Below are 19,772 nucleotides of genomic sequence, written 5' to 3'. Positions count from 1 at the left end.
CACAGTACTAAGTTTTATTAGCGATTTCATTAAGGTAAAATCTCTAGGATTGAGGGAGTCAGTTAGGGGGCACAAAGCCCACGAAGCCTCCTCAGATCTCATAGTGAACCACCGGCTCAGGTTCTTTGTTGGGATCGCCACCTCGTTCCAGGTACAGATTATTGTAAGGATACTGCTTTGGTCCCTAAGAAAAAAACACAGGTCAGCAAGAACAACATATATCTATGTATCCAATACCTGGCTACACCCCACTCTGAGTGAAGAATCACACACAGTAAATGGGTACACGGTAGCCTTTGGTCAGACCCAGCTGGGCTAGAACAGCAGGGACAGCACTCCTCTTCGCCACTCAGCCCAAGGCAGAGAGAAAGCCTAGATTGTAAGAGAAGTGGTGCCTACACTGTTTGTGTGTGTGTGAGTGAGAGTGAGAGAGAGAGGGAGGGAGAGGGAGAAAGGAGAAAGAGAGGGAGAAAGGGAGAGTGTGAGGGAGAGCTTTCTAAATGAGACGACGCATCCATCCATCCCACTCTCTCTCGGGGTCGAGACAGACTCAATCTCCTTTAAGTCACTCAGCCTCTAATGGTTCCACCACTAAAGTGGCCTAGCAAACGAGGCGTGCAGGAGCAACAGTGGGGGAAAGCACAGAGGAGACACGGCTCGGACGTGCTTTAGGGGCTGCTGGCTTTACCAACAAACAGCTGTCAGAGAACACAGCTCAAGGGGAGGAGAAAAGGGTGATGTGCTTACAGAACTGAAAAATGGAAGAGCCACACTGTGTTCCTTGCTCTCCTGAAGTGAAGTTAGCGCTCACACCAGCCCTATGTGCACTCTCCAGCCTGGGGCCCCTGGGGGCTTGGTAGGAAGGCTTGTGTCAGTGCACACAGACACACACGCTACCGTTAGGACATTGATTATCTCAGCACAGGTAGCACTGTGCAGCCAACTGCAAACACGGCAGCCTCCTGCTTTCAGTTCCTTTCCTCACAATCTATCCTGTAGACTACTCCCAAATGAATCTTCCTAAAAACCTAGGCTTCTTTATGGCATTCTTCTGTTCAGAAACCCAACATGGCTCCCTGCTGCCTAGAGGCAGACCAAGTCATCCCTGTACCCCCAACCCTTAGCACCTTCTGTACCTGGTGCATGATAGGGGCTTCATAAATATTTACTGAATTAGTGCATTACTATACCATCAAGTCCAGATCCCTCAGCCATGCAACCTAACTGATCAAACTCACTTCACCATATTTTTTTTTAACACAGCTTCGACAACTGATTTCCCAGGACATCAAGATTACCTGGGACCTTGTTAAATATTGATTCTAGAACCCCATTCTGGAATTACTGAATTAGGCTCTCTAGGCAGTAGAGCTCAGGAATCTGAATTTTTAGTAGCTCTCCAGGTAACCAATGCAGCTGGTTATCTAGGAACTATTTATAAGCCTATTCCACTCCAGCTAACTCACTGTCCTCTTCCTTTATTCTATTTTCTCTTGCCCCAAATGTTCTCTTCAACTTCTCCCCACCATCTAAAATATATATATTTTAGCATCTAGCATAATCCTTCTCCTTAACAGCACCTGATACCCCCAGCATACACATTCACTACACACATATATACACAAAAACTGTGCCAAATTCCTATATATATGTTCCAATGTTGCTCATGTCATGTATCTAAATTTTCTTCTTATCCAAATTAAATGTCCTTAAAGCTAGACAGTATATTTTCTTTCTTTTTTAAATTTATTTACGTAGAGTTGATTTACATTGTTTGTTAATTTCTGCTGTACAGCAAAGTGATTCAGTTATACATATATATATTCTTTTTCATATTCTTTTCCATTATGGTTTATCACAGGATACTGAATATAGTTCCCTGTGCTGTACAGTAGGACCTTGTTGTTTATCCATTCTATTTATACTAGTTTGCATCTGCTAATCCCAAACTCCCAATCCATACCTCCCCTACCCCCCTTAGCAACCACAAGTCTGTTCTCTACAGACAGTATATTTTCTATGTCCTTTACATTCTCTAAAATCTAACTGTCCATGCTTGCAGTAAACATTTAATTGCTTCCAGTACCCTACAGGAAGTGCCCTTCACACCGACAAAGGATAAGCTTTCAACTCGAGATTCCTTGACTCTACCTTAAAAGATCACTTGCTGAAATATTATTGTTAAGTACAGTTCCCAAAATGGCAACTCTAAAGACTAGCTGGCTTCTCCATTCTCATTCCTCACCTAGTCCTACAGTTTCTTCTCACTCAGACTGATCCAAGATGCAGGCAGGAGCAATGCTCTGGTACTTGTACCAGGCCAGTGGGTAAGACCCTCTATAGGCCTTACCAGGAAGTCAAGCTTGGTATTGGCTGGATCCCTACTCCAGAGACTTCATTCCCTCAGGAAACAAGGCTAAGTAAGTATGGCTGAGGGAGCACTTCTCAGATACTCACCACAGGCTGGTAGGTGGGGTAAGTCTCCCCCACCCAAAACATGAACAGCATGAAGGCCACGAAGCCGAAGAGGTGCTTACACATGAGATTCCAAGAAACAGGAGTGGGGGACGTGTCCACACGGTTCCTGATATACATGTCTAGGTCCCAGTGCATCTGAGACAAAAAGGCAGATCACTGTCACATACTGCTCTTCCTGCAAAAGGCATGCAGTCCAGAGTGATTAGAGCCTCATAGAAGGCTTGAAAGGCATTCTACTGCAAAGGCATTCTACTGCCCTGGGCAATATCCTGAGAGCCACATCTGAGATACTGTGGCCCACAGGACTGGATGCTGGCTTATGTCTAGGTTCTGCTGACCAGAGACAGCTCAATCATAGAAGTTCACAACTCTTACAATACAGAGCTTTGACTCTTACAATACAGAGCTTTGATTACTCCCAGACATCCCATTCCACACATCACACAGGGAACATCAGATCTCAGATTGCTGGACCTCGCTTCCTTGGGCAGAAAAACTTTAGTGTTGCTTGGGCAGAAAAGTGCCATTTGAGCTACAGAAGACATAGGGAAAAGGAAGCAAGGTGAAATGGGATATGGTTCTCTCACCGGTTCACCCCAGTTCAATCGCAGCTCTGGGTGGTCCCAGTCATACCACGGATCCCTCTCCTGCTGTGAGCGGTCAGGGAGCTTTGGATAGTCACCATACCTGAGAGACAGCAAGAACTTCTGGACAGGGCTCTGAGCAGCCTCACTCAGACAATTCACAGTCTCCTCATCTCAGAGATGAAAAACCAAGTGACAGAGATACTGCCTCCCCTAAGGACAGGGGAACTGACCTTCAAATCAAGATCTCAATTTTTTTCCCTGAGGTGTACATATTGAGAAATGCTGAGTTAAAGGGCCACTGGTAAATATCCCAAATTTCCCCCCCAAAAGACTGTGCCAGTTTACATTCCTACAAATGGTATAAAAGAGATCCATTTTCCTGAATGCCTTCCAATACCAAATTTATCATTAATAAAATAAAATGTTATTTGATAAGTGAAAAAAAATCTCAATTTTTACTCACTAAGCACAGAATAACCGAGGAAGTCCACAAATTTTCATTAAAAATTTATGTCAAACTCTGAAACATTTTAACATATGTAAGCTTTTCTTATCTTCTTTCAACAGAAAGAAGAAAAGTCATGCAATGTTATAATGTTAGTGCTGGAAGGGAATTTAACAATCAATCGCTGTTTCCCCCATTAGACAGAAAAAGAAACCGAAGTTTAGAGTCTGAACCTAAGATCGCCCAGTTAATTGGAATGAAAACAAAAGGGTACAGATTAGAAAAGCACTTTTCATAGCAACTGTGTTTCTCAACCACAGAGTTGACATACAACTCCAAGTCTCAAACACCTCATGGGTCTTCATGATAAGCTGGATTTTTCCCCAACAAAACCAGGTTCAACTTATACAGACTGCTACCGAGGCTGCTCTTGTCCACAACACAATAAAAGACATAGGAAATGATGACAACTAGACATGTGTCACAGAAAGTGATTAGAAAACAACAAGACGAATAGGAGCTGCTGAAACCACGGCTGAAAGAGTGATGCTAGGACAGAAAATGAGGGTGATGGTAATCAACTCAGACAATTAACCACAGGGATGTTACGGGGGTGCGGGAGCAAAACCATCAACTGGAGTTAAGGGAGTTGGCTATTTAATCTGCTTTAAAGTTACTACGACTTCCACAGTGCTAACAGCAAAATATTTCTTAAAAGAGACATATACATGATATAGAGTACTCCATCTACAAATACGGTTCTCATGACAGGAATCCAGCTCCAGCCTGGTCACGTGCCTGGATGACAGCACCTGAGCCCAGCAGATGCTCAATCTAAATGAAACCTTGCGCTCTGGATGGAGCCAAAGAAGGTTCCTGCTATTCAGGGGTCCTCATGGGAGCTATTAAAACCTCAGCTTCTTCATTTGAGGAAACAGCCTGAGCCAAGGAAAAAATTGAAGTCCTCTCGGCTGCAGCTGCTCACCCATCCCCTCCCACCTCCCTCCACGGAGAAAAGCGCCCACACCGTTGACTCTGAGGGGATCACGAAAAGGTTCGGGGAAAAGGGTCAGAGTTGAGCTACCCAACCCAGCCGAACTTCTCCCATCACTACCCAGGCGCAAGCAGACCCTATCTCACCCCATGCCATCATCTGGGTATGGCTCGTAGTCTTCCACCCGCATATTATACTTCTTGGCTGCGGCAGCCCGTTCTTCTGGGGTCCTGGGATAGGGTCCCGGGAGCATGTCCTTGGTAATATGGGAGGCTGGAGAGCAGATGAGGGCACGTCAGAAGCGACCCCATTCCTCCTTCCACTCTGAAGGCTTCAAGCTGCGGTGGCTGCAGACACCGGAGCCCGAGGCTTCGAGGGACGAACAGACCCTCCACCTGTTTTTCTGAATACACCAACTCCACCCGTGCCCTTGCCCGGACTCGCCCGCCGCGGTATCCACAATACCCACCCTCCGTCCGACATACCGAACCTCAGGCACCCCTCTCCCACACTGAGGCCTCGCCCGTTCTCGCGGACCTGTCCGTGCACCCATCGGCACCATGTTTCGGGATGCCCTCTGCAGCCATCGGACTCCCAGGACCCCCGCCCTGGCTGCCGCCATCTTCACCTTCCTCTCGTTTCACCCCGCACTTGCGCAAAGACCTTGTCACGGCGGCCGAGCCGGGCCAAACGTGACAAGGGAGAAAAGTCTCAAAGGTTCAATAAGGGCGGGGCTTAAACGGTGCTAGGAAGCCAGAGGGAAGATGAGCGGTTGGATAGAGGCAGAGAGGGAAAGCGGGAAGGAGAGAAAAACAAGCAGGTCACTGCTTTGACATTTCAGATCGTTATGTCCCTTTTCTACCTCAGCTGACTTAGACGCATCCAGGGATAACGGGCACTCAGAACCTGAGCATCTCAGGTGGACAGCTGACCCACCTACCCCAGGACCGGTACAAGTAAAAGGAGCCTGTCAATCTCTTTTCTGACTGCTTGCCTTTTTCCTCTCCTTCACTGGCAGTTCCTCCTTCCATCCCCAAACGTGATCATTCTTCAAATTCAGCCCTTGGTCTTTCTTGTTTGTTCTTATTTTGTTTTCCAAATTAGTTATCTCCTTCAGTTAGATGCACGGTGCAACACACAAATTGGCCCCGAACTGGTTCTTTTTTTGTTGTTTTATTTTGGCCGCGCGGCTTGCGGGATCCCAGTTCCTCGACCAGGGATTGAATCCGCGCCCTTGGCGGGGAAAGCGCTGAGTCTCAAGCACTGGACCACCAGGGAATTCCCCCAAACTGGTTCTTCAGTTTCAGTCTCGTGTTTACATCCGAATGTCCCAGTCACCTCAACCCAACAAATGTAAAACCAACCCTATCATCTGAACCCACCTCAGATTTGCTAGAATTCGCTCAGATTTACTAGGACTTGGATAAATACATTTCAAGCCGAACCACAATTAGCGAACACTAGCCTAACAAAAGAATTGGGGGGGGCATTATTGTTCGCATATGAATATGTGTTCATTTTATCTACACAAGTATGATTTGAATAATTTACAGTACAAATATACACATATTTCCAGGAAGTTTTAGGGTGATCACTGTTTTGGAGTAGAATCCATTATTATAGACATTACCAAATATATATCAGAGCAATAAAAACTGATATATACTATTCAGTATATGAATTTGGGGAGAACTACCTTACAGCAACTTGCCCTCTTGTAAATGAAAATCGAATGGATGTTCAGAATGGTTGGACGACATCTGCATTCAATCAATAGCAAACACTGATCTAATTCGGTCAAGATAGACAAAAATGCCTTTAAGAAGGTAAGATGGTGACACAGGCAGAAAAATCAAATGGTGCCAAGCAAAAGAAAACCGTCTTTGATTTCGAAAGAATTCAAGTTGCCATATATCTTTTGCCGAGGCTTTCGGAGCAATCTTTACCCAACGTCTATCTATCGGACAGTTGCTTTTCCTTCTGACTTCCTTAGGTGGGTCAAGTTTGCGTCTCTCCCCATCCATCAGTGTAAAATTTAATGCCCCACTAAACTTACCTCCTTCTTTGCCTGTTGTGTAGGCCTGGGCACACTGAGGCAGCAATAATTTGTGAATTGGTTAACCCGATGATCACCCCTATTCAGTGGGACTAAAGTCTAGTCCCGGGTCTTCGGGGGCGGAGCGTAGGGTGTAGAGCTATAGGTTACCATTAGGAGGCGCTCGCCCAGGGCTCGGCCCCGCGTTCTTAGTGTCTGGAACGCTCTCTCTCGCAGCCTAGCTCTATGGTTTCCGTTGTGTTTTCCCCGGAATAGGCAGAGCTTCCGCTTCCGGTGGGGCCGTCCCTAGCGGCGGAGATGGCGGCGACTGCGGCTGAGGCTGCGGCCTCGGGCTCTGGAGAACCCCGGGAAGAGGCTGAAGCCCCCGGCCCCGCCTGGGATGAGTCCCAACTGCGCAGTTATACCTTCCCGACCCGGCCTATCCCGCGTCTGAGTCAGAGCGACCCCCGGGCGGAGGAGCTCATCGAGAATGAGGTAGGGGGCGGGGCCGCGTCGAAGAGGGGGTGGGGGTGGGGGATGGGGGAAGGGACCAGATTGGGAGGAGAGGTCAAAGGCGAGTGGTGATGGAAGGGAGGGGTTGTGGACTAGGCCGTGGTGTGGACTAGGGCCTAAGGGGAGATGGAGAGGGAAGCGAGGAAAAATGGGACTTGCGAGGTTCGTGCTGGTTAACAGGAGAAGTAATTTTGAAGTTGGGAAGTATTGGAATCTTGGGACAAGAACCCATTAGTTCCTTGGGACGACTTCATTTGTTTTTTTCACTTAGGAGCCTGTGGTGCTGACCGACACAAATCTTGTGTATCCTGCCCTAAAATGGGACCTTGAATACCTGCAAGAAAATATTGGCAATGGAGACTTCTCTGTGTATAGTGCCAGCACCCACAAGTTTTTGTACTATGATGAGAAGAAGATGGCTAATTTCCAGAACTTTAAGCCGAGGTCCAATAGGGAAGAAATGAAATTCCATGAGTTTGTTGAGAAACTGCAGGATATACAGGAGCGAGGAGGTGAAGAGAGGTAAATTCCCAGGTCGTGGTTTTCCGTTGGATCTAGGGCATCTATTTTCCTTTCCTTATCTGAGGATGAGTTTTCTAGCTTGAGGGATGATGGAATGACTAGACTTGAACTGTGATTCTCAAGTTTGTTGTCTTCATAAAGTGAGAGTCACACTTGCCTAGCAGAGTCAGGTAGGTGAATGAAGTGAGTGAAGTTGTTTGGGTGAAAGCTGTGATGAAGCTGAAGGCATGTGCCTTATTCAGAGTGCGAAGTCATTACTTGACTCTTGTTTCCATTTTGGAGTGCAGCCCCAGGGTTGCCAGATAGTCTGATTTTTTTCAAGAGAAACCAGAAATCATCATTTTTATTTAAAATCTTTTTAAATGTGGGCAGCTAATTCATATTTTTTAAAATGCTGCAAGAGGCCAATTTAAAATATGTGTTAGTAGATTTCCTAAGATTATGGGTTTGCAGCCTTTGTCCTAAAATATTTGAATGGGGGCAGTGCAGGCTAAAAAGTTGTATAGGTGAGGCGGGGGAGAATATTGATGTGTTGCATTGAATTGATGATAGCAAACACAAGATATACACACACATGGGAGTGACTCTTTCTCTCTACCTTAGGTAGAGAGCCTCTTAGGTAGGTTCCAAACAACATTCAGTCCCACAGAATAACGTTGCCTCTGGGGAATTGCTGTCATTGAGTACTTGATGGTGAATGACTATCTCCGTCTCACATTTGGTGCCCAACCCTGGGCTTTTCTTCACTCTCCAGCCTCAGTTCTCTTCTTGACTCTGTTAGTAGTATGTGGCAGAGTGAAAGGATTTGAAACATACTTTTAAATTTTTTTTTTGGCTTTTGACTCTTAGCTATTGTCATAATGATGGAACTTTGACCGGAAGAGTTTCCAGAATCTGAACTATGGTTGATTTGTTCTTTATGTCTTATAGAGACTGGTTCAGTTGAATCATCTCATGCATGATGTCCTCAGATTTACCACAGTGCATGCGCGTGTGCGCACACACATACACCCAATGTTGAGAAGAGAGATTGATTTAAATGATGCTTGTGGAGTGTAAAGCTATTGATTGAACATATGCATGGAACGAGCGTGAGATAAGACACATGAGTCCTCTGGTTCCTCAGTCACTTTAAGTTTCTTGCTTCCTGTAGTGAGAGCATTTTGCCTAAGTCTGAACTATGGGTGTAGTCTGTACTTTATGGGTGATTTAAGGAAAATTTTTTACTATTTGCAAGATTTGCCCTATCAGCTGACTTTAGCACCAACCAACTCTATTGTATAATTGTACAGCTTGTTACGATTCTAGGGTGAAGGGTGTTAGGATCCTCTTTGAGCTCTTTTGAGGATTTACTGTTAAGGTTTCACAGGAATTGCTTAGATTCCTGTTTGGGAAGTGTTCCTGACTCTTTCAGAGTTACTTGAGAAATATTTGTATGAACATGTGTACATCATAATCTCTGGGGAACATTCCAAGGTTGCATTGGAGTCTTGAGGTTTCCATGTCCCCAAACAGGTAGCTGTTTCCAATTTATCAAGATTTTTAATTAATGTTGCCTTAAACATTGTGATTCCAGGCACTGGGATACCTTTGAGCTTTTGAAGTAATGCTCTCAGGACCATTACTTCTTTTTCTTCACGTTTGCCCCCTAAATAATGTTTCTTTCGGGACTTGATCGAGTGTGTTTGGCTTTTCATATGTATTAAGTAACTTCTTACCTTCCTCAGGCATGTTAGGGGCCCTCGGTCTGTGGAAAGCTTAGTGAGGTATTTTTCTTCAGCTATAGATGGCTGCTACAGATAGGTGTCTGAATCAGTTAAAATAAACTAGGCTTCAGTCCAGGGCTCAGCGACTTGAAGCAACAAAGGTTTATTTTTCACTCATGCTACATGTCCATCTCAGGTCACCTGGATACTCTACCTACATCATCTTTTGCACTTTGGGACACAGATTGCTCCATCAGTTGCCATTGGAAGCTTTGCAATTGCTGTGGCAGAGGGAAAGTGATGTGGTAGTGTGTACTGGTTCTTAAAATTACAGTTTGGAAGTAGTACCAGTCACTTCTGTGGACATCTCATTGGCCAAAGCAAGTTATATAAGCAAGCCTTGCTTCAAGGAGGTGAGGAAGAATCTCTCTCACAGGGAGGGAACTAGTTCTTGGTGAACAATAATACGAGCTGCCGAAATGGCCATCAAGGGCGAAAGGGGATGTCTCGCGCCCCGAGAGTTTCTGGAACAAGGCTGAGTCATCATTCTAGGGTCTGTGGGTAGGCTTCGAGGAAATCTGTGAAATTATATTAAAGTTCAATGTGTTCATTTTTATGGGGATCCTTTCCTGGATTCTTTTTTTTTCTTGGATTCTTAAAGGAGTCATACTGTGACCCAGAAAAAGTTAAGAATCACTTCTCTAAAATATAAAATTTGGTGTTGAACAGAGCTCAGAGAAGGATAGGTAAGGATTCAGTTCCGTGAGAGTCCCATGACTGCAGCTGTTCTTTGTGGGAGATGTTGGTATGGGCTTGGGTTTGGATTTCCAGGTATGAGAGGCCATGCCAGGGACAGTGTGTACATGCACTAATGGGATTTTCTTCTTGGGGAACATAGGTTGTATCTGCAGCAAACACTCAATGACACTGTGGGCAGGAAGATTGTCATGGACTTCTTGGGTTTTAACTGGAACTGGATTAATAAGCAACAGGGAAAGCGTGGCTGGGGGCAGCTGACCTCTAACCTGCTGCTTATTGGCATGGAAGGTAAGAAATCTTTCAGAAAGCAGCATGGCTTGGGGTCTTATGAAGTGATTTCTAAACCTTTCCCCACCACTTGTTCGCTCCATGACTTTCAACAAGTCACGTAACTTTCTTAAGTCTCAGTCTCCTCATTTGTAAAATGAACACAGTAATATCTTATAATTAACTATGAAGATTAAATGAGATAACGTACGTTATGTCAGGTACTCTAAAAAGAAAGTTCCCTATTCCCTTCCTCAGTTGCAGTGTGAGTATATATATTTAGATATTAGGGATGTCTAAAATTCTGCTGTTTTCTATTGGATCTGTCTATATTCAGAAGACTTTTATCCCAGTAGAAGAGGGAAACGTTTTTCCAATGTAAATTGAACCTTATCTTTTGAACAGATAATACATTAATGGGGTTAAATTCAAAAGGTGTAAATAGGTATGTAGTGATAAATCTCTCTTCCATTTCTATTTCTCAGCCTCTCAGTATCCTTCCCTCCCTGGAGGCACCATATGTTATTAGTTGCTTGTGTATCCTGCTAGTGGATTTTACATGTACATAAGCAAATACATTAATACTTTTTTTTTTTTAAATAAAAAGAGGAACCTTTAAACTCCAATCAGGAGAAAGAGAGCTACTTACCAGCCAGGGTCATTGTCTTATTCGTTTTTTTTTTTTTAATTTTTTTTCTTTTTTATTCTTATTTTTATTTCTGTCACTTGCTCAGTGCCAGGCCCATAGTAGGTACTTAGTAAATGATGAATAAATTGGGTTGAACAAGGAAGGAGAGTAATTACTCATTGTCATTCACCACTAGGCTCTGAAGTCTCTTCTTCCCCTTTGATTGTCCTTTCTTCAGATTTGGGTCCTTTGCTGCCATTGTTAATAAAAGTTTCCAGCAGTGCAACTTATGAATTGACCCTTAACCTGACCCTTTGAAACCAACTCTTGGTTGACCTGCCAGGAGCAAGTTCTTGTTTACTTGACTGAATTTTTATGTTGCCTTCCTATCCTGTGGTGTAGAGAGCAGGGAAACAGATCCCTCAGGTAGAGATGAAAGAGCAAGTCTCCTCTGAGGGTGCATATGGATCTCTGCACTTAGGAAAGCAGCTGTCTTGGCTCACCCAGGCAGACCTGGGGAATGTTTTCTAAACTCCATTCCCTACAGAGGTCCCTTGATCTCTCAAGGATTGTGCAAAGGATAAACATCAGATGCAGCCCCACTTACAAAGAGTAGATGGAGCATACATACGCTAGGGCAGAACTAATTCAGGATGGCATTTTAAATAATTTGCCTTATTCAAAGTATACAACTCTCTTCAGGAATCTGATATGCTTCCCTCAATGAGAATCAGCAGCTCCAGTGTTGATCTGAAGAAGTTTTGCAATCCCACAGGTGTGATGAAGTGGGAGCAGAGGTTGAGAATCTTTGAGCTCCAAAAGAGCTACCCAAAGCAAGTACATATTCATACAACTTAAAATGACTGATTAACTCCATCAAAGAAGATCATGCATGCATTGCTGATACCAGTCAGTTCAGTTGTTCTAACTCTCGTTTTTTTGCTGCCCTCGAATTCGTGCCATAGTCAAGAAGAGTACAAGTACAGGTTCCCCTCAGCTGTCTAAAAGCAGAGCATTCCTGTGAAACCTTGTATAAGCCGAGATGATGTAAAACAAAGAAGCAATTACTTTAGGACACATCTTGCTAATGGATGCACAAAGTAAATCGAGATAAAGCACAGATGCTCACAGACACAGTTCAGAGCTATGATGGCTTGATACTGAGATGCTGGCTTGATGCTGAGATTCTGAGTGTAGTTTCCAGGGGAGGAGATTGGCAGTGCCACTCTCACTGCTTGTGCTTGCTGCCTCTGTGATGACTCGCTGCAAAACAAACACTGAATGATATTTTTGCTTTTTTTTTTTCATAAAAATGAAAATCCTCTTTGGATTTCTTTCGGTTAGCAAAAACAGGTACAAATGTAGGTCTTTTGTAAAAGCAAAATGATGTAAAGCTAACTTTTGAAAAGTGGGGTGTACCTGTGCAGAGTATATTTTGCCGTACTTGTATCACTTTGATGTGCAGTTGCTTCCAATAAGGGCAGCAGTCATCATTTAAGAAAGTCTACTTTGTTAATTGATGGTGAACTCTTAGCCAGTGATGTTTGCTACTAGACTTATCACCCATTAAAAGTGTAGCACCTAATTGGCTGAGAGTTGTAATTACAGTCTCCCTGATCTTGCCTGAAATTTTGATTTGGAACCCTTTGCTGAGAGGGCAGGCTGGGTTTCTCTCCAGCACTGGGGCCTGTGTTCCATCCTGTGCAGTAGAGTTACTCCTCTGAATAAGAAAATGTCTGTCTTCCTACAGGAAATGTGACACCTGCTCACTATGATGAGCAACAGAACTTCTTTGCTCAGATAAAAGGCTACAAGCGATGCATTTTGTTCCCTCCGGATCAGTTTGAGTGCCTCTACCCATATCCTGTTCATCATCCATGTGACAGACAGAGCCAGGTGAGCTCATGTGGTCTGAGGAGGGTGTAGAACTCCTTTGAGATCCAAGGCTGCCATGTCTTTCCCCTTCTCTGTGGAGGTATGCCAGGTTTGGACAAACTCAGAGGACAATTTCACAATGTAGTTTATATATTCCAGGTCCCTGTGGTGGTCCCCAGATATTTAGGGCAGACCCCATCACTGATGCTGGTGGACTCTGGTTATTCTGTTTGAATTATAAGTTCATGGAACAAAATGTATATGTCTCCATTGGATTTAATAATTGTTTACTTTTGTCACGGATGCTACTTCTTTTTGATAAAAAAAAAAGGGTGAATAGAATTGAGATATGTCACTTAATGTCTCTTCTGGATCTCAGTGAGGTGTGTGGTTGACTTTGTGGCCAACCAGAGAGCGCCTCTCCTTTCTTGAGAAAACCGCTTAGCTACCTCGTGTAGAAATCTTTGTTGGTTAGAATATGTATTTGGGGAAAAATTTCTGAAGGTTTGGGTGAAGGATGAGTCCTAATTCCTCAGATCTGCAGGCCATGAGTAGGTTTTCTGACCTTTAAACTGTGATGATTGGCTTCTGACCTCAGGAGCACTGAGGCCTAGTATTCTTTATCATTTAACATTCAACAATGCCCATCTTCTTAGGTCATTCTCTGAGAGAGTTTGTGTATGTTTAATGTGTGTTGTGTCTTCTGCTGGATATAAATTCTAAAGACTTTTTTAAGGCATCTTTCTTGACTACCAAAGTTACTGATAAAAATTTGGTGATTGACTGATTTTTTTTTTTTTCTCTTGAACCTCTCAGGTGGACTTTGACAATCCTGACTACGAGAGGTTCCCCAATTTCCAGAACGTGGTTGGTTACGAAACAGTGGTTGGCCCTGGTGATGTTCTTTACATCCCAATGTACTGGTGAGGATGGGGCTAGGACTGGGGGCTTTTAGGGAGCGTTCTTTGCCATTCCCTGGAAAGCCTTATCCATGTCTCTTTTGAGTTGTGGCAGGATTGGACTTACGTGATATACAGGAAGGTTGGCATATCCAGATGATGAGCATACTGAACATGGGGGAAATGGCAATACTGTTTCTAGACAAGATGACAGTTCCTCAAGTCCAAAGAGATCCCAGAGGCTTGAGGCTAGAGAAACTGTTCTTGACTCTTGGGTATTTGAAGGGTGAACACCACTGCCTCTAGCCTCAGGGTGTGTTTGATAGGATGAGTGTGAAGATACTGTCTTCATTATATCCCTTAGCAGGACTCTACGTAGTTTCAGAGGATCCCTCCTTCTGAGAAGTATTGGTGGCAAACAGGAGCCTGTTTATTTTCTTGCAGGTGGCATCACATAGAGTCATTACTAAATGGGGGGATTACCATCACTGTGAACTTCTGGTATAAGGTGAATATGGTTTTTTTTCCTAGATGGGAGTGGGGTGAGGTAGGTGTAATAAATTATTTAGGGGCAGGGTGGGGAGGTTGGCTATCTCTGGAAGTGATTCCTAGATCTTTGGGGGAGCTGGAGAGGGTGGGGTTGAACTGGGTTTCTTAAGGGAGGATGGTGCGAAGAACAGTGGGTGACACTGAAGCCTGCTAAAGACATTTCCTGAGCTGCTGCTTCCTTTGCAGGGGGCCCCCACCCCTAAGAGAATTGAATATCCTCTCAAAGCCCATCAGAAAGTGGCCATAATGAGAAACATTGAGAAGATGCTTGGAGAGGCCTTGGGGAACCCACAAGAGGTATGTGGCTGCCCCAAGGTGGCACTCCTGTGACTCAGTGGGCAGAGTGACCAGGGAAAGTCAGGATTGGTGTCACAGTCTCTGTAGCTCTTCTGTTTCAGTATCTGTTGTCCTGTTTCTTCATAGAGGTTATGGGTATGTTCAGAAAATCTTTGTTTTCTGATGAGAGCTGGGCTTGACTGGCGGATCAATTATAATCTGTTCCATGCTAGTAGTAATGTTCCGCATGGGGCTTGTGTGCCAGCTGGGGACCCCCGAGGGGATTCTTTTGGAATGGGAAGCGAGCGGTAAAGCATCTACTCACACGCTCCCAGCCGTGCCAAGACTGCTCTAGGTAATGTTGAGACCTGCTTCCCATGCAGGTGTGCCAGTGGCCCGTTGGGTAAATGGGGGAGGTTTGTATTTGCAATGTTCTTACCTCTGTCCTGTGGATAGCCTCAGCATTCAGAGCACCTGTGGGCTTGGGAGATCACACCAGCCCCAATTACAAATGATCTTTTCAGGATATAGAATCACTTAAGATTCTTAAGTCACATTTACAAAACATGCACGTAAACACTCGGGGTGTCTGGGATTATTAGCTCCTCTGACCTTCTGTCTGTCAGTTTGGTTCTGCTTACAAATGTAGGGTATTGTGAGAGGGAAGGTAATACAAGATGGACCCAGAGGAGAGGGCCATGCTCCAGGATACTGGGTTGACCGCTAGGAAGAGAGTTGGTTAGAGGGTTTACAAGATTGAATGGAAGCCTTGTCCTTGCCCTTGGCTGGACATCGATGTCTCCAGACACACCTCATCTGGCTCCGGGGCTAGGGGACAGGCAGTTCTGACTGGCTCCTCATGTCTTTTCACAGGTGGGGCCCTTGTTGAACACAATGATCAAGGGCCGATACAACTAGCCTGCCAGGAGTCGAGGCCTCCTGCCAGGTGACTGCTAGCCCGTCCACACCGCTTCATTGATGAGGACAGGAGACTCCAAACGCTAGTATTGCACGCTGCACTTAATGGACTGGACTCTTGCCATGGCCCTGGAGGCAGGTGTTTGGGGCAAGGCAGGGTGGTTGGCGCTCCACTCCCATTCGGAGGGACTTCTTACCCTTGCCTCTGTGCCCCAGCACCTTCCCTCTCTGCCCCCTAAAGTCCTGCATTCAGTGTGTGGAGTCCCCAGCTTCTGGTTGTCATCATGTCGTGTGTTAGTCTGTCAACCTTGGGATGTGTGTGCGTGTGTATGCCTGCACACGCGTGTATGTACTTGTTCCTTGCTCCCTCCTTCTGGGTCAGGATGCCACCTCTGGCTCTCCGCTCTGTCTCCTGCAATCTCAGTGCCTCAGCCTGAGAGAGAGGAGATGTTCTTGGACGCCCATTGCATCTGGGCAACAGGGCCACAGCTATCCTAACTGTGAGGTCAGTCTGCCCCCTCCCAGTTTTCAGAGAGAGGCTCTAGGCTGTTGGGAATGGCTACTGAGACTCTAATGGGGAGAGGGAGAGTGGGGAGGGTTGCCTTTGAGGGCCTAAATAGCTTCCTAGGAGAGTAAATTAGACAGGGTTCCAACTTGAACCTTCAAGCTCAAGCCATACACAGAAAAGAGCCTTGGGACACAGGAACCAAGGATTGTGCATAACTTACAAATTACAGACACATACAGCTTTTTTCTTTCAGCACCAGCTCTTGTTCTCTGTCCTGGGTGCCAGAGGAGTCATCCTAGCAATGGCTTCTCTAGGTTCTAGGGATGCAAGCCTCTGTATGGATGTGTGTGTGGATGTTTGTGCCTGTGTGCGTGCATGTGTGTCCACACTGGCCTGCCTCTCTGCTTACCAAGTTTCTACCGCTTAACCTTGTCCAGTGGGACATACAGCGGGAGCCCCAAGGCAGTGCTGCCTGACCTGGTCTAAAGCTTTTAAACTCATTTTTAGCCATTGGATGTTGGTCAGGCCTCGCTGCAACCTGCCTGAGGCCGACTGGCTAGAGCCTCCAGGTCCTATGACCGACCCTCCCTGCCCAGGCCCCGTCCTCTGTGTCTGCAGAGCTTCTTGGCTCAGGAGACAAAATGGGGTCAAGCCTAGGCAGCTAACTCACCACATGTCATCCACCTCATGGCAAGGGCAAAAACGTAGCCTTGCCTCTTAAAGCCAGCGCCTCTGCCAGACCCCCACTGTAATGTTCCACAAACACCCTCAGAAGTCAGGGCAACTGGTGGAGCATGGAGAGGAATTTCCTTTTCTGTTCATAGCTTTTCATGGGAACCCCTCTCAGGGCTGCAGCTTACAGCTGGGCAGCTGTGCACTGCACAACTCGAAGGGCCATCATTCACACCTGTATAATGGAAGTGGGGCCCCTGGGATTGGGCAGTGTGATGGCCCTGCGTCTGCTCACCTCCACTCCCATCTCCACGCCCCTTCTCTCTGGAAGGAAAAAGGAGTTGGAAGTCTCTGGGTTCATTTTTTCCTTTTTTTTTTTTTTTTTTGCCAAAGGTTTACTTCCAGTGTCCGAGCTATGGCTCTCACCCCCAGAGCTCAGTTTACAGTTACAGTGCACTGATGGACTGAGAGGATGCATATGTGTGTGTGTGCACTTGTGTGTATTTTGGGGAGGGGTGTTTATTTTTAGTACCCCATTCTGGGGTTCTCTGATGCAGTGTGGGTGTTCAAACATGGTACCTTCTCAAGTGTAGTTCTTTCAAATATAGCCAGTGCTGGAAAATTTGATTGCAGTGATCTCCATCCCTCCATCTCTTTTGGGAAAGAGGAACGCAGCAAAGAAAACAAGGCAGACAGAAGATAAATTGACCACAAAGACACTTTGAAATATAGCACATTATTTTCCTTCTCAGCAGCTCTGCTGCATCCCTGGCTCATTCCTTAAAGGTGTGGGTGATGTGCAGCAGGGAGGCGTGGTCTCTCAGCTGCTGCTCTCTGGGTGCTGTGCCGACCCAGGTCTGCACGAGGGGGAGGGACCTTCACAGGTTGGGTCCTGATCCTTGGGTAATGTCTCTGGGTTCATGTCCAATAGTGATCCCTGATTATTAGACACCTAATGTGTGCCTGGTGCTTTTAGTGCAAGGTAGGTATTCTCATTTTACAGTTCAAGAATAAGCAGTTAGTGGCAATCAGGATTCAAACCTAGTACTGTTTGGCTGCAAACCCCCTGCTGTTCTTTTCCACCAAACTACATTGATTCTCCTACTGTACCTCCTTTGGACTACAGGCAGCAGGCAGTGTCTGGTACAGACAGGCTTAGCCCAAAAGGATACGGAAGATACAGCTCAGGGTGAAAGCTCTTCTGGGCTGCAGCTAAAGACTTCTTGGGAAGACTGCCAGGAAGCCATATTATGAGTTAAGAGTTCTGGAAGAAGTTACAGGGAAATTGAGTTCTAGATCCCCTTGGTTACTTGTGTGTCCTTGAATAGGTCCCATAACTTTTCCCAGCATGCTTCTGCATCTGTAGAATTGAAGATCTAGATATTCACTAAGAACTTTGATTCATGTTCTGCTGCCTCCGTTTGCCCCAGTGAAGAGATTGAGGCTCTTCCCTTCACATACCTAGGTTAGGGCTGTTCAGGCTCAAATTCTACTCGTAGCAGAGTAGAACGTTTCTGCTCTGTTGCTTACTCCTATCCTGGCTGGCAGTGTGAAGGCAGATACATGAGGGGAAGATGGGGGTTTGGGCCTGTATGAGGGTCAGCCATGTTGCAAGATCCTATTTTTACATCAGCAGGTACAGAGGAAACTACTCTTTTGTAAAGTCAAATATTTGTTGGGGGGTTGAAGTTTGGGGGGTGGAGGAGGGGCTGTTCTGGGCATCAGTTGAGCAGATGCCCAGGATGCCTGGGGGAGACCAGCTTCCCCTACAAATCAGAGCTCTAAATTACAAGGTTTTTACCAATGCGAACAGTTGGGGGAAGTCGTCTGCTCTCATTTGCGTAATGGTTTCTGTCACTGGTGATTAGACACAGGATGAAGGAAAAGAAATTTGACAATTAGGAATGAGCGATCATTAATCTGAATCTGTTAGGAGACGGGAAGGATCCTTAGTGGGCCAACCCAAAATGAGGAGACCCTCCCTCTGCCCCCCCAGAGACTCTTGGGCCACATACCCTTTCATTGTTCCCACCATAAGCTGAGCTGTTATTTTCTTAGCAAAGTCTAGGTGGGCCCAGTCCCCAGGCTGAGGTGGATACAGGAACAGACATCTAGAGGCATGAGCCAACAAAGGGTGTCAAATGCAAGTGATAGGGCAAAAAATAGCAAATAGAATGGTTTTGACATGTGTATGCTGTTTGTGGAAAATGTTTTTGTAATCGACACTCTAGATACCCCACCTGTGACATGCATTTGTTACATTACGGCACTGCAGGGTGTGGAGAAAACCTGCTCTTTTATCCTCCAGGAGCCTCTGCTTAGTTGGAGAGGAAACTGCATGAAACACCCAGAGGTTATGAAGCCATGTGTGGTACACCCTGTGAGGACAAGGTTAGAGACTGTTGAGAGAGGAGGAAGATCAGTAGAGAGCAAACCTCAACCTCCAGGCTCCTCCCAGCCCCTGGGCTCCCCAGGGAGGACTCTTCATCCTAGGCTCCCAGCAAGGTTGATTCTGTCCCTCCCCCCTCGCACGTCATTGCAGCTGTAGTTATGTGGAAGGCACTGAGATCCCTGCCCAGATGTGTGAGCAGGTGATGAGATGAACTAACAGGCTGAGTGTTAAGGTGTGGAGAGTCCCAACTTGGATCTTCTCAGGTCTGTGTGTCACCTCATCTCTCTCTTGTCTCTTTAAACACCACGGACAGGATTTGCACCAGTTATTTGTTTCTCAGTTTTGTGGCTTATGTGTTGGTGGGTTCCTTAGATCAGTGGCTTCATCAAGGATTGGAGGCAGGGGTGATGGTGGTGGTTGGTTGTCTTGTCAGAATGTGAACTTCCCATGGGTAGGGCTGTGTCTCTCTCCTTGGTAACTTTCCTACCTCTGGTTTGTCTACCCTTCAAACTCCAATGCAGGGTTTAGTAGGGCTGCAGAGAGTGGCCCTCAGGGACCAGTTTTACCCAAACAGGGTGGATACTGGGATGCTCCTAAGAACTCATGGGCTTCCAGAGGCCCTGGCCTTTCTGCCCATGTCATCTTCCCTTTTCCCGGAACCTCCAGTTCTTGCCCCCCCCCCCCCCAGTCCCTGCCTACTTCTCTGGTATCCTCTCAAATTGCCTGCTCTAAAGAGCTGTTCCAGCTTC

The 19,772-nt window shown here is 45.9% G+C and overlaps 2 protein-coding genes across 3 annotated transcripts in view; one reads left to right on the top strand and one right to left on the bottom strand.

Annotated features, from left to right (window-relative positions):
* On the bottom strand, window positions 1-6,717 carry NDUFB8 (NADH:ubiquinone oxidoreductase subunit B8). Of its 2 annotated transcripts, none has more exons than XM_067709694.1 (5): window positions 6,561-6,717; window positions 4,651-4,777; window positions 3,066-3,165; window positions 2,458-2,613; window positions 1-184 (listed from the first exon to the last, which is right to left on the bottom strand). In XM_067709694.1, exons 2-5 carry the CDS (start codon window positions 4,755-4,757, stop codon window positions 92-94), a joined length of 456 nt encoding a protein of 151 aa, XP_067565795.1. In that variant the 5' UTR covers window positions 4,758-4,777; window positions 6,561-6,717; the 3' UTR covers window positions 1-91. The 2 variants fall into 2 exon arrangements, with proteins under 2 accessions (XP_067565795.1, XP_067565794.1); XM_067709693.1 differs by lacking the exon at window positions 6,561-6,717 and adding an exon at window positions 5,042-5,201.
* Window positions 6,718-6,821: 104 nt separating this feature from the next.
* The window catches only part of HIF1AN (hypoxia inducible factor 1 subunit alpha inhibitor), a 40,680-nt gene continuing 27,729 nt past the window's right edge, over window positions 6,822-19,772 (top strand). Inside the window, exons 1-8 of the mRNA XM_067709692.1 lie at window positions 6,822-7,034; window positions 7,324-7,574; window positions 10,179-10,327; window positions 12,685-12,830; window positions 13,626-13,732; window positions 14,153-14,216; window positions 14,444-14,554; window positions 15,407-19,772. The exon at window positions 15,407-19,772 is cut by the window's right edge and continues 27,729 nt beyond it. Of these exons, the coding sequence (XP_067565793.1) occupies window positions 6,858-7,034; window positions 7,324-7,574; window positions 10,179-10,327; window positions 12,685-12,830; window positions 13,626-13,732; window positions 14,153-14,216; window positions 14,444-14,554; window positions 15,407-15,451 (1,050 nt within the window). The 5' untranslated portion in view covers window positions 6,822-6,857 and the 3' untranslated portion in view covers window positions 15,452-19,772. The remainder of the gene's footprint in view (window positions 7,035-7,323; window positions 7,575-10,178; window positions 10,328-12,684; window positions 12,831-13,625; window positions 13,733-14,152; window positions 14,217-14,443; window positions 14,555-15,406) is intronic.

This window comes from Pseudorca crassidens, chromosome 16, assembly GCF_039906515.1.
Source record: "Pseudorca crassidens isolate mPseCra1 chromosome 16, mPseCra1.hap1, whole genome shotgun sequence".
Taxonomy (NCBI): domain Eukaryota; kingdom Metazoa; phylum Chordata; class Mammalia; order Artiodactyla; family Delphinidae; genus Pseudorca; species Pseudorca crassidens.
The sequence above is the reverse complement of the archived record's forward strand: the minus strand, read 5'-3'. Positions and strand labels throughout refer to the sequence as shown.

Coding starts and splice junctions, on each gene's coding strand:
- NDUFB8 (XM_067709693.1), bottom strand. CDS start 5,126: ATGGCGGCAGCCAGGGCGGGGGTCCTGGGAGTCCGATGGCTGCAGAGG. Junction 2,614..3,065: donor GATTGAACTGGGGTGAACCG/GTGAGAGAACCA, acceptor TTTTTGTCTCAG/ATGCACTGGGACCTAGACAT. Junction 185..2,457: donor ACCCCACCTACCAGCCTGTG/GTGAGTATCTGA, acceptor TTTTTTTCTTAG/GGACCAAAGCAGTATCCTTA.